Source organism: Lingula anatina, chromosome 9 (assembly GCF_051362555.1).
Source record: "Lingula anatina isolate TDL-2025a chromosome 9, LinAna3.0, whole genome shotgun sequence".
Lineage (NCBI taxonomy): Eukaryota > Metazoa > Brachiopoda > Lingulata > Lingulida > Lingulidae > Lingula > Lingula anatina.
Genome location: NC_141775.1, coordinates 479984 through 494266, shown reverse-complemented (window position 1 = coordinate 494266; position 14283 = coordinate 479984). Strand labels below are relative to the sequence as shown.

At 38.4% G+C, this 14283-nt stretch overlaps 2 protein-coding genes across 2 annotated transcripts in view; one reads left to right on the top strand and one right to left on the bottom strand.

The window, feature by feature from the left end:
- Nucleotides 1–14283, top strand: part of LOC106171555 (uncharacterized) — a 41956-nt gene that overhangs the window by 3721 nt on the left and 23952 nt on the right. The window contains exon 5 of the mRNA XM_086995545.1: nucleotides 659–775. Coding sequence (XP_086851671.1) covers nucleotides 659–775 — 117 coding nt within the window. The remainder of the gene's footprint in view (nucleotides 1–658; nucleotides 776–14283) is intronic.
- Nucleotides 4723–13863, bottom strand: LOC106171554 (uncharacterized). Its single transcript, XM_086994922.1, has 3 exons — nucleotides 13618–13863; nucleotides 11524–12130; nucleotides 4723–10862 (listed from the first exon to the last, which is right to left on the bottom strand). Exons 2-3 carry the CDS (start codon nucleotides 12119–12121, stop codon nucleotides 4723–4725), a joined length of 6738 nt encoding a protein of 2245 aa, XP_086851048.1. The 5' UTR covers nucleotides 12122–12130; nucleotides 13618–13863.

Sequence of the window (14283 nt, the reverse complement as noted above, 5' to 3'; positions counted from 1 at the left end):
TATATATATATATATATATATATATATATATATATATATATATATATATATATATGAAAGAAAGTTTTATTGTGTATAGACCCATGGTGTACCTTTGCTATATATATGATGGGTGCATGAAATGGTTATCAGACAATATTATAAAGTTATTAAGGTGCTCTGTGGCTCTATTTACAATGAAACTTTCTGTAAGTACTACTTCATTAGTCCAATGAAGGACTTTAGAATTTTAAAAAGGAACCTCCTGGAAGAACATCTTCAATCAAACCCAGAAATATTTGTTTAACTTAAATGTGTTGATAAACGGATGTGAAAAACATCATGATAATAAACACTAATACAAACTGATATCTGATCCACTTATCACTCAAATTTGCATTTGAAATGAACCGACCTTAAGATACGGTACTGTTCAAATTCAATGAGAACTTTGGATTCAGTGTGACATTTCCCATTTATTATAAACGATCTTCATTGCATTTTATCATTAATTTGATTATTTAATATGCTCTTTATATTTCTCACAGTGACTGTTAAATATAGAAAATTCATACTGGATAATGTTGAACAATTATATTGTTATGTGTTTTTAATAAACAAATAAAGTTTCATTTGTCAATAGGTATAAAAAATTACATGAAATTCATTGTGACTCCAGGTATAAACGTATGTGACTCGGAACCATGTCTGAATGGGGCTACGTGTGTGACAGTGAACGGGGACGGCTATGACTGCGTGTGTCCACCTGGCTTCCAGGGAGTTCACTGTGAGATAGGTAAGACTGCTTTCATACCTGGCCAAACACTGGCAGCACAATCTTCGTGATTCTTTTTTGATGAGAACGTATACTCTCCTACGATATACTTTCCTAGAGTAATAGATAGAGAAATGAGTGATTCACTAGATAAAAAGAAAATAAATAGATTGAAAAATAATAAGAAAGCAGACAAACAAATAAATAGAAGAAAATTGAAAAAACTATACTGGGATATAGAATTGACTTACATGAAGAGGAATTAAATTAATTTATATGAGGTCAGAATTGCTAATTTTTTAAAAAAAATTATGTTATATTTATGCCACTGATTTGGATTATCTCTATCAAAAATTATGAAAAATGTGTGAGAAAAACATACACCCCGCTGTGATTGTTCTTGCTTTCTTAATCTTTTCTCTTGATAATTAGATACAAATGGTTCCTTGGTCTGAGCAATAAATATTCATGTTGTTTATAGGTACTTGATGAGTACAAATATACACTAAGGTTTACCTGAGAAACATTGAGGACGGGTGTTTCCTACATTTTGATGACTTTATACACCCACGGACGATTTATCTCTTAGCACGTTTTTTTAACACACAGACCCAAACAGCTGTTATTTAATTGGCAACAGTGTCGCATATTTACTTTTGTGTGTTTGCCAAACGTCAGTGCATGTTCATTAGTCTGCCGCACTTTCCACGCAAACAACACAGTAATGTATTGAATACGATTAATTTTAAGTCATTTTAAAAATTGAGTTTCCTTTAAGGGCGTCTTTGAAAGAGTTGGGTCTTCACAAACTAAGGTGACTGCACTGGGAGCCAAAAAAACACGAGCGTATATACATACAACTCTTTTTGCCGCCAAAGACAAAAAAAGATAAGAAAATAAAAAAGAAAATAGAAATATATGTACTGGTGCATACCCAGTAGATATTGTTATGGATTTATCTTAAACCACAGTACATCTAATTTTGGTCTAAAAGTTTGGACATTTTTAGGGGTTAAATTTCTTTTGTTGAAGTGGACCGAACGGGCAGATGAAAATTTGAGCAATATATACATGTACATGTAAAAATGTACAATGTATATCTTGTCAAAGTGGCCTCTACCATAATACTCCGCTTATAGTATCACATAATGTTGACTGAAGATTGAAAGCATTCATTTAGTGCTATTTGTAGCTTTAATGTGAAGTAAACAGCATGTTATGGCAACCACTGAATAAAAGTGGGGTTACGGGCACAGGTGCGTCACCGTTTTTATTCGTCAGACACTGCAGTAACATCATGAGGCGTGGTAAGACCTCTTCCTGTATATGTAGAATATCAATGAAATGACGGAGTCCTCGGGGAGCATACAGTTCTTCGCTTTTTTGAAAGGTACATAATTTCCACAAATAACAAGGACAATTGATGTCGGGGGGAGGTGGGGATGATCCGACCTTTTCCTTGAAAAGGTCCGTTATTTTTGTCTTTGTTGTACTTTATACAATATCGCGACTGATCTAGTTTTGTGACTGATAATAACCTAGAAAAAAACCATTTGAGCATTAACCACATCAAATGAAATGCATTTGAACATTTGTCACAACAAATAACTTATTGGTAGGATCCATTTGTGTCAAGCACTGGTGGTTCTCAGAAAGAACCGAACCGAATTACAAAATTCATTTACGATTTTATGGATATTTTACCTCTTTGAAATATCACAACAGAACGCCAGATTTGAAGGGGTGATTATTTTTAATTTGAATAAAGTAAATAATAAAAATGTGCGTATCTACACCGATACTTTCCTTTTTGTACCCTAAAGCATGTGATGTTTGGCATATGGGATTAAAAGCACAATTTAAGCGATGTACTGCTTTTAAGCAGTGTAGTTCTCTTACGAAGATTGATATTTAGTTATTCTCTAATACAAAGAGATAAAACAACGACTTGGCAAGCAAGACAAGAAGTACAGATAGTTATGCACAATTTATTACCGTATTTTACAACTGCTAATTTTCTCTTTATCATATTACAAGTGCTAACAGCTCTTTTACAATGAAAATATACAGATAGTATGACTATCGTAAAGACAGTCAACCTTCATCATTTAGTAGTAACATAGTTATATTATTATAATATTTGTATATCTTCCAAGTTCTTCTACACATGCTTCCACTGCTATATTTTTAAAATATGTAAAACGTACCAAAGATGATCATCCATAACTAGTTGTTCACTGTGTATATTCTAGCAACATTGATACAGCACAGTCTTTGGTGTGAACTACAAACACCTTAATACAGTATTACATGGTCTTTCCTTAATATAGTTTTCCTAATCGACCATAAAAATGAGCCAAACAAACCGTCTTGTAAGGCTACACAAAACAACACTTTGAAGTGATAACTTTTTTAAAATACCTTATCTATAACATAAAATATCCATCAGAATATAATAACTTTTTTATAAACAGGACAGATTCATATTACATCAAAACTAAGCTACTAAGCTACCACTCGGTCATAACTGCATTTCAAAACCTTGGGGGTACTGCAATACAGGACCAGGTGTAACAGGAATGGAAGTCCGCTAGGAACCGTAGTCCGCTTCCCATTACTTTGTACAGGTGACATTCGTCCCATATATACTAACCCCAATACTACAACTAACCCTTACCTGTACTAATCATATGGGAGCCCGGACTTCTATTCCTAGGATTTCCATTTCTGTCACACTGGTTTCATCAACACTATGGATAACACAATCCATTGGACACAATTATCTTCTGGACAGTTACCATGAGGGTTCGTGCCTATTTTCAACCACTGGATAGCATAATCAAAAACAAAAATAAGTATCTAGCGTTAAGAAAACCTTACTATTCTCACAGGATAACAGTCCAGAGGATAAATATTCAACAAGTGGATAGTGTTATCCAATGTTGATCAAACTGGGCCCAGGTTTTCTAAAGGGTACTAAATCATTTATTAAAATTTATGTTAGCATTTAACTGTTTTATTTTAAACAGACACAGAGAAATAACATGCAATGCATATAACATGCTGAACATGTACTTGCTGAATCGAATACTTTGTGAGACATCTCTTCCCTAATATTAATTATGTGTGTGTGTGTGTGTGTGTGTGTGTATCATGATTCATGCGATAAATTTGTCCTACAGAGGAGAAGATGAATATTGAAACAAAGTAAGACTATTACAGCCGATTACTTGCAAAACCAAGCTTTGTAAACAACTACATATATGATAAAACTTCATAAATCATTTGTCAAAATGACTGCGACCATAAATCTCATATTTTCTTGCCTTTTAAGAAATATTCATGAAAGACAGTCTTTGAATAACTCGGCTTAAACCCCCTTGGATTTATTTTAAATTGTGTGTGTGTATGTGTGTGTGTGTGTGTGTGCGTTCGTGCGCACTTATTTGTGTATGTAGAGGGGGTCACAAAGACTGGGAAATGAGAAGTAGGACTAAAATATGGATAGTATACCACTGCTTGGAGAAGATTGTATTAAATACAGTAGTTTCAACTATCGTGTTTATGAATTGCAGAACACAATTGCCCAGAAATACTGAAGTAGAATATTATGATGGTTGGGAAGGAGAAAACATTAAATTCCGTGTCATGTGCTGCATAATGTTCATATAACAATTGTGCGGACAGGGGACAAATACATGCATGTTTGAATGTCACATTATAAACAAACACTCAATCTTGTACGTGTCTTTACGGGAAGTCTAGACAGATTAGTCTGACATAAGCAATGATTGGTAGAGCGAATAGTGTTCTTGAAATCATAATCTCCTTGAAATACTCATGAATTGATTTAAGAAAGGAAGGGATTTTCTAAAAGCGAATAATCTTTAAGACACGAGAAATGATTGGTTCCATACAGGATGTTATGGACACGTTGACTCTACTATGGTGCACCTATGTACTCGGAATTACCTCCAAAGGTACTTTTTTGATAACTGATCGATAGTTTGGATTGTTCTGACAGTATCAGGGTGACTGGGACCAAGTATCTCTTCTTTCACAGTACGGCATTTATTGTAATAAGCAAGTGCCTCTTTATACTCACCCATGTCCTTCAGCACACTGCCAATATTTTCGTAGGAGGTGGCAGTATCAGGGTGTTTGGGACCGAGCATTTCCTCCTTCACTGCAAGACATTTATAGTAATAATCACGTGCCTTTTTATACTCACCCATGTCCTGCAGTACTCTACCAATATTGTTGTAGGAGGTGGCGGTATCAGAGTGTTTGGGACCGAGTATCTTCTCTCTCACTGCAAGACATTTATTGTGATAATCAAGTGCCCTTTTAAACTCACCCATGTCCTGCAGTACACTACCAATTCTGCTGTAGGAGGTGGCAGTAGCAGGGTGTTTGGGACCAAGTGTCTCCTCTTCTACTGCAAGACATTTATTGTAATTATCAAGTGCCTCTTTATACTCACCCTTTGCCTGCAGTACGCTACCAATATTGCTGTAGGAGGTAGCAGTATCACGGTGTTTGGGACCGAGTGTCTCTTCTCCCACTGCAAGACATTTATTGTAATTATCAAGTGCCTTTTTATACTCACCCATGTCCTGCAGTACACTACCAATATTGTTGTAGATGGCAGTATCAGGGTGTTTGGGACCGAGCATTTCCTTCTTCACTGCAAGACATTTATAGTAATAATCAAGTGCCTTTTTATACTCACCCATGTCCTGCAGTACACTACCAATATTGTTGTAGGAGATGGCAGTATCAGGGTGTTTGGGACCAAGCATTCCCTCCTTCACTGCAAGACATTTATAGAAATAATCTAGTGCCTTTTTATACTCACCCATGTCCTGCAGTACACTACCAATTCTGCTGTAGGAGGTGGCAGTAGCAGGGTGTTTGGGACCGAGTGTCTCCTCTCTCACTGCAAGACATTTATTGTGATAATCAAGTGCCCTTTTAAACTCACCCATGTCCTGCAGTACACTACCAATTCTGCTGTAGGAGGTGGCAGTAGCAGGGTGTTTGGGACCAAGTGTCTCCTCTTCTACTGCAAGACATTTATTGTAATTATCAAGTGCCTCTTTATACTCACCCTTTGCCTGCAGTACGCTACCAATATTGCTGTAGGAGGTAGCAGTAGCAGGATGATTGGGACCAAATATCTCTTTTCTCACTGCAAGACATTTATTGTAATTATCAAGTGCCTCTTTATACTCACCCATGTCCTGCAGCACACTGCCAATATTTTCGTAGGAGGTGGCAGTAGCAGGGTGTTTGGGACCGAGCATTTCCTCCTTCACTGCAAGACATTTATAGTAATAATCACGTGCCTTTTTATACTCACCCATGTCCTGCAGTACTCTACCAATATTGTTGTAGGAGCTGGCAGTAGCAGGATGATTGGGTCCAAGTGTCTCCTCTTCTACTGCAAGACATTTATTGTAATTATCAAGTGCCTCTTTATACTCACCCTTTGCCTGCAGTACGCTACCAATATTGCTGTAGGAGGTAGCAGTATCACGGTGTTTGGGACCGAGTGTCTCTTCTCTCACTGCAAGACATTTATTGCAATAATCAATTGCCTTTTTATACTCACCCATGTCCTGCAGTACACTACCAATTCTGCTGTAGGAGGTGGCAGTAGCAGGGTGTTTGGGACCGAGTGTCTCTTCTCTCACTGCAAGACATTTATTGCAATAATCAAGTGCCTTTTTATACTCACCCATGTCCTGCAGTACACTACCAATATTGTTGTAGGAGATGGCAGTATCAGGGTGTTTTGGACCAAGCATTCCCTCCTTCACTGCAAGACATTTATAGTAATAATCTAGTGCCTTTTTATACTCACCCATGTCCTGCAGTACTCTACCAATATTGTTGTAGGAGCTGGCAGTAGCAGGATGATTGGGACCAAGTGTCTCCTCTTCTACTGCAAGACATTTATTGTAATTATCAAGTGCCTCTTTATACTCACCCTTTGCCTGCAGTACGCTACCAATATTGCTGTAGGAGGTAGCAGTATCACGGTGTTTGGGACCGAGTGTCTCTTCTCTCACTGCAAGACATTTATTGCAATAATCAAGTGCCTTTTTATACTCACCCATGTCCTGCAGTACACTACCAATTCTGCTGTAGGAGGTGGCAGTAGCAGGGTGTTTGGGACCGAGTGTCTCTTCTCTCACTGCAAGACATTTATTGCAATAATCAAGTGCCTTTTTATACTCACCCATGTCCTGCAGTACACTACCAATATTGTTGTAGGAGATGGCAGTATCAGGGTGTTTTGGACCAAGCATTCCCTCCTTCACTGCAAGACATTTATAGTAATAATCTAGTGCCTTTTTATACTCACCCATGTCCTGCAGCACACTACCAATATTGTTGTAGGAGGTGGCAGTATCAGGGTGTTTGGGACCGAGTATCTTCTCTCCCACTGCAAGACATTTATTGTGATAATCAAGTGCCCTTTTAAACTCACCCATGTTCCGCAGTACACTACCAATTCTGCTGTAGGAGGTGGCAGTATCACGGTGTTTGGGACCGAGTGTCTCTTCTCTCACTGCAAGACATTTATTGCAATAATCAAGTGCCTTTTTATACTCACCCATGTCCTGCAGTACACTACCAATATTTTCGTAGGAGGTGGCAGTATCAGGGTGTTTGGGACCGAGCATTTCCTCCTTCACTGCAAGACATTTATAGTAATAATCACGTGCCTTTTTATACTCACCCATGTCCTGCAGCACACTACCAATATTGTTGTAGGAGGTGGCAGTATCAGGGTGTTTGGGACCAAGCATCTCCTCTCTCACTTCAAGACATTTATAGTAATAATCAAGTGCCTTTTTATACTCACCCATGTCCTGCAGTACACTACCAATATTGTTGTAGGAGGTGGCAGTATCAGGGTGTTTGGGACCGAGTATCTCATTTCTCACTGCAATGCATTTATTGTGATAATCAAGTGCCTCTTTATACTCACCAATGTCATTAAGCACAAAACCGATGTTGCTGTAGGAGGTGGCTGTATCAGGGTGCGTGGGACCGAGAGTCTCCTCTCTCACTGCCACAGATTTTTTGTGATAACCAAGTGCCTCTTTATACTCACCCATGTCCCGAACTAGACTACCAATATTGTCGTATGTGGTGGCAGTATCAGGGTGTTTGGGGCCAAGTATCTCTTCTCTCACTGCAAGACATTTATTGCAATAATCAAGTGCCTTTTTATACTCACCCATGTCCTGCAGTACACTACCAATATTGTTGTAGGAGATGGCAGTATCAGGGTGTTTTGGACCAAGCATTCCCTCCTTCACTGCAAGACATTTATAGTAATAATCTAGTGCCTTTTTATACTCACCCATGTCCTGCAGCACACTACCAATATTGTTGTAGGAGGTGGCAGTATCAGGGTGTTTGGGACCGAGTATCTTCTCTCCCACTGCAAGACATTTATTGTGATAATCAAGTGCCCTTTTAAACTCACCCATGTTCCGCAGTACACTACCAATTCTGCTGTAGGAGGTGGCAGTATCACGGTGTTTGGGACCGAGTGTCTCTTCTCTCACTGCAAGACATTTATTGCAATAATCAAGTGCCTTTTTATACTCACCCATGTCCTGCAGTACACTACCAATATTTTCGTAGGAGGTGGCAGTATCAGGGTGTTTGGGACCGAGCATTTCCTCCTTCACTGCAAGACATTTATAGTAATAATCACGTGCCTTTTTATACTCACCCTTGTCCTGCAGCACACTACCAATATTGTTGTAGGAGGTGGCAGTATCAGGGTGTTTGGGACCAAGCATCTCCTCTCTCACTTCAAGACATTTATAGTAATAATCAAGTGCCTTTTTATACTCACCCATGTCCTGCAGTACACTACCAATATTGTTGTAGGAGGTGGCAGTATCAGGGTGTTTGGGACCGAGTATCTCATTTCTCACTGCAATGCATTTATTGTGATAATCAAGTGCCTCTTTATACTCACCAATGTCATTAAGCACAAAACCGATGTTGCTGTAGGAGGTGGCTGTATCAGGGTGCGTGGGACCGAGAGTCTCCTCTCTCACTGCCACAGATTTTTTGTGATAACCAAGTGCCTCTTTATACTCACCCATGTCCCGAACTAGACTACCAATATTGTCGTATGTGGTGGCAGTATCAGGGTGTTTGGGGCCAAGTATCTTCTCTCTCACTGCAAGGCATTTGTTGTTGTAATCAAGTGCCTCTTTATACTCACCCATGCAACGCAGTACACTACCAATGTTGTTGTAGGTGGTGGCAGTATCAGGGTGTTTGGGACCGAATAACTCTTTTCTCACTTCAAGACATTTATTAAAATAATTAAGTGCCTCATTATACTCACCCATGTCCTGCAGCACACTACCAATATTGTCGTAGGCTCTGGCAGTATCAGGGTGTTTAGGACCAAGCATCTCCTCTCTCACCGCAAGACATTTATTGTAATAATCACGAGCCTCTTTATACTCACCCATGTCCTTCAGTACACTACCAATATTACCGTAGGAGGTGGCAGTATCAGTGTGTTTAGGACCAAGCATCTCCTCTCTCACCGCAAGGCATTTATTGTGATAATCCCGCGACTTTTGATACTTACACATTTTCCCAAGCACACTACCAATATTGCTGTATGTATTGGCGGTTTCAGGGTGCTTAGGACCAAGTATCTCTTCCCTCGTCGCAAGACATTTATTGTGATAATCAACTGCCTTTTCATACTCACCCATGGCCTGAAGAACATTACCAATATCGCTGTATGTGGTGGCAGTGTCGGGATGTTTGTGTCCTAACAGTGCCTCCTGTTCATGCGCCACTAATTTTAAAATATGTAGAGCATCATTACAGATATAAATGTGACAGAATGTGTTTGCAATCAAAGCTAATATGTCTACACTTTCCCGTTTTTTAGACACTTCTTGGGATTCTAATTGATTGATAAGTAAATCAGCAGTGTGTTTTATATGCGGTAACATCAGCGATGGGAGACTTGACTTTGAAGCACCAACACTTTTGAATTCTACCAATTTGAATGCTTTTATATAATAACTGCAGTAGGCATCTTGGATTCCACAAATATAATTGCTGTATTTCTGGGCATTGTATTCTGTATATTCCCTAAGTAAAGGGTGGATGTCATAGATGCCATTATCTACACTGATGAGGGATTTTTTGGCAAGACTGTCTAGAATATGTTCACAATCATTTTGTTTTAACCCAAAAATATCAGAGACTTCTTTGAGGTAAAAAGCAACGGGAAATACACGCAGTGCATGAAACACCTTTTTTGCCTCCGGTTCTAACATTTCACAAGATATATCAACGCAGGCTGTGATTTCCGTTGGCACGCTGGGAATGGCAAAAGTGGGTAGCATCTTTTGCATTTTCATTTTTTGTAATACCTCTTCGGTGTTTTTTTCATCAAGTAGTGCTGCTAGCAATTTTAAAGCTAGAGGGTTATGGTTACACATGTTAGCCAATTCGACTAAAGCCTTTGACTCACTGTCCGAAGGGCTGCTTGGTTTTCTTTCCCATAAGACTTCACGTGATGAGGTTTTATCGAGTGGGGCAATGTCTACCACAACTTTGTTGTGTGTTTTGGAATCAAATCTTTCACGACTGGTACATAACAAAGTGATATGATTCGTTGAATCAGTTACATCCTTTAAAAAATCACAAAACTCCTCCCTGTTTGAACTTAGAACATGGTCGTTATTATCGAGGATGAGGAGTGTATCTGTAGTCAAACAAGACAATGTCTGTTTGAAAATGCTTTTATAATATGGGTATAAATCTTTCAAAGGGTGTGTTGGGTGATAGTGTTGGACAAGTGAAACTCTGACAGAGTTAAGATCTGTAACGTGCCTCATATCAATGTATAGCACATTTTCAAAGTTTTGTCCGACCTTAATTGCTATGCTGGTCTTACCAATACCCCCCATCCCGGTCAGGAGAATGAGTGGAACTTTATCTCTGATATGTTGCTGTATCGTGGTAATGATGTCATCACGTCCCTTCAACTCGGTGTTTGTTCTGGGTAACTTCGTGGAGAGCAACTGACAAGGGGGTTCTGAAAGAACAAATTTCAATTACGTTTTAATATGACGTTTAAATTGCACTCTGCGTCGTATTCGTTTGAAAACATTTAAAAACCATGGTAACCAAAGGGGAAACATGCTGTGCCTTTTTTAATGAAATTAATAATAATAATAAAATTAATTTCAGCCGATAATGTTAGATGTTAATATCGTTGGCTATCTATGCTACTTCAAATTCACCTGTTTACATAGTACAGGAAAGAATAATAATAATATACCAATAAGTAGTTCAATATGACACTTGACTATGATACTTACAATATATACAAGTTGAAGAGATGGACCTTTTTTGTTAATTCTGTTAATCGAGATACTGCTCTGAGAGATAAATCATTGTGTGGGTTAAGAAGGACATATAGTTTCTGGTCACTAATTAAAATGAAAATCCATTGTTTAAGTAAAAATGAATAAATAAATAAATAAATAATTTGGAACCACTAAATCTAACGGTACTAAAAGTGAAAATATACTGCCTGATTGTAATGTGTGTGAGCGCATGCGCGCGCTCGTGTGCATCTCTCTGTGTGTGAGTGTGTGTGTGTGTGTGTGTCACAAACAAGTGCATTTGTGTTTTTTATTCTGTCTGGTTGTACAGGTGTGGAAAAGGTATTAAGTAATTGTGCCAAAACCTACCTGAGGCATCGAGGGGCTGAATCAGCAGTTTGTCATAGTCATCATTAGTATACAATGTCGACAGAGACAGCAGAATAGCTTTCAGATCAGTGAACTGGCTATGGAAGTCTGCATCTGAGAGACCCTCTGTCCCATGAGCGTGCTTAGTGCGGTACCCCTTTACCCTGGCGATGTTGGCCTCTGTCGATGTGTCTTCGGCCGGAGGATTGTTCCAACTTGCATGAGGATTTAAGTTTGTGATATTTCTTAATAAGACTAAGATCAGGGTAATATCTAAGTTTCGCAATGTCACAGGAGGGGCGGGGCTCGCAGGAGGATAGAGAATAACAGGAGGATAGAGAATATCCATTTGACCTTGGTCCAAAATCCTCTTTCTCTTCACTCCCTTTGACTTCAGAGTGAGCAAGGTATGTTTCACAGTTTTGTCATTTAAGACATCAGATATCACTCCATTACTTGATGGTCCATAGAGCCCTGGATATCGTGATTGTAACTGAGTATTGAGAACATCTCGAAGTACGTCGTCTGCACGACTTAGTAACAGTTGCATGCAGGAATGGTTTGCCTTCTTCTTTTGTGGAGTATCCAAACTAGCCATTTTTGAGATCTGCAAAATAAAATGTGATGATGGTTTATAAGGTTCATCAGAATATTTTCGTTTTTCTCATGGTTATTTGGTAAAGTAAAGTGATAGGTTTATCAATTTGATCAACCCCCGACGTCTCAAGTTCCTAAAACTTCTGATTTAAGACTAGATAGCAGAAACTGCTGTGTAGAAAAATAAAGAATCAACCACCCCAACCACTCGAGGGTTCAGGAAATTACAATGTGAAATAAATTAGATATATAATCGTCCGCCCCAGGGGCAGCCTGACCAGAATCACTTGTAGCCAGCCTGGGCAACCCCGTTCTCATTCCAAATCTATCTTTATAGTACTTCAAAACGTATCAGCGATTAAAAAAAATCATGGTCGCAAAATGCGTTTCAGTTGCAAAAAGTATTCTAAAATGCAGCTCTACAAAGATAAACTTTTCTGTGGCCTATTAAAAATTTAGATTATACTTTGAAGACAGAAGATTAATATCACTGTACAATGCATCAGCCTTTTATTCAGGATAAAACATAACTAATTTACATCAGTGAAAGGGGAGACAATACCAGTCCTACTACTATTCTACATAACAACTGGCAACGTGCGACTTAATTTGGCCAACATAAAATTATTCAACACTAAAGTGATAAGAGTATGTAATATTTCATAGGCAAGAACACGTACATGTACTATGGGACCATTCCCAGACCCTATAGTACTAACTGTACGTCGATATAGGGGGTGTTAATTATCGTTTAGCAGCTTGCAGCTTCAGTGGGCGTGCCAGATATCTAGGCCGCTTAAGCAACCAGCAATTAAGCGAGGAACCCCTCGGAGATGGATCGATCCTGTTAGATCGATCTAGGTATGGGAACCCAGTCTATTGATCATGTTTCGTTTTCAGAATAATGCAAATGCTTTTATTTAGATAATACCATCACTATTACATTTTATTCGTGCTGCATGTATGCAAGCCAAGCACAACATACGTGTATCCCATGGTATGCCATTATGTCCTACCGATAAACTAAACCTCGTTATTTTAATAGATATATTAATTTGTAGCTCACTTGTACGATGAATTTGGATAAAGAAAAAAGTACCTTATGTTGTTGAATTCTAAAGGGCTACGTTGAATAAGACTATTGTCACATTCGTGGTGTTTTGGTCTAAGTGAAAGCTTTTTCTTACAAGAATTACTAAAGAAAGAGTACGCTGTTGCTTTGTGTCACCACACGCTGAGTAAATAATGCATTATTATACGAACGCTGCAATACAAAGATGTGACCTTGACATTAAAGTTGTTTGTCAGAGCGCTGTGGCAACAGGGCGCAGTGTTTGCGAAAGTGAAAAAATAAAAAAGAGAAGTGCGTTTTGGACATCAAATATGTATAAAAATGTGCCACAAACAACACGTTTTATTCTTTTTCTTAGTATATTTAATCCGTGTAATGTGTAATTTAACATAAACATACATTTGTTATCCGAGAAGTGGACTTACCGGAGATTGACAATTTACGAATAGGCGTGTGTCGAACAGCTTACTTCTTCTTTTCTTTTGAACAACTTTTTTCGGATTTAAAGCTGAACTCCCTCTGTGAATATGTAAGGTTATATATTCAAGCAATAAATCTTGAAAACAGAGTCTTTGAGATGAAGATCTAGCTCTGTTTTTCGGGTATTACCTGTTTACTCTGTCACTGATTCAGACAGAGTCAACAACAACAAAAAAGGGTCACGTGACAAAGGCCGTCTGGGAGTTTTTAGACGTTATTTTGGTATTTTTCAACAACTTAAAAAAGATGTAATTTGATTGAAATGTTCAGTGGAGTTGAGAGAAAAGGATTTGGTATTTTAAACAATAAAAATTAAAACTGGACTAATTTGACCTCCCTTGCTACCAGCATAAACACACGATGTTTGTAATACACAATGGCCTAAATATAGTTTGACCTCAGTAAGGTCATCACGTGCTGAAGGTCACTGCATTCAGGTGCGTACTACCTGCATTGGCATTTATGTAATAGCACTAATTCAAAACCTGACTTTAACCCCATCTCTATACAGCTCTGCGTTGGACTGCAATAGTTAATTGAAACCCTACATGAATTAAGAAGAAATGTAATCGTACGTCAATCGGCAGTCATTTCTTTAAGTTAGCCTACAA

Excerpts from the sequence above, each read along its gene's own strand:
- LOC106171554 (XM_086994922.1), bottom strand. The coding sequence starts at position 12,121 with ATGGCTAGTTTGGATACTCCACAAAAGAAGAAGGCAAACCATTCCTGC. Across the intron at positions 10,863-11,523 it reads TCAGCCCCTCGATGCCTCAG|AACCCCCTTGTCAGTTGCTC; the intron begins GTAGGTTTTGGC and ends TTGTTCTTTCAG.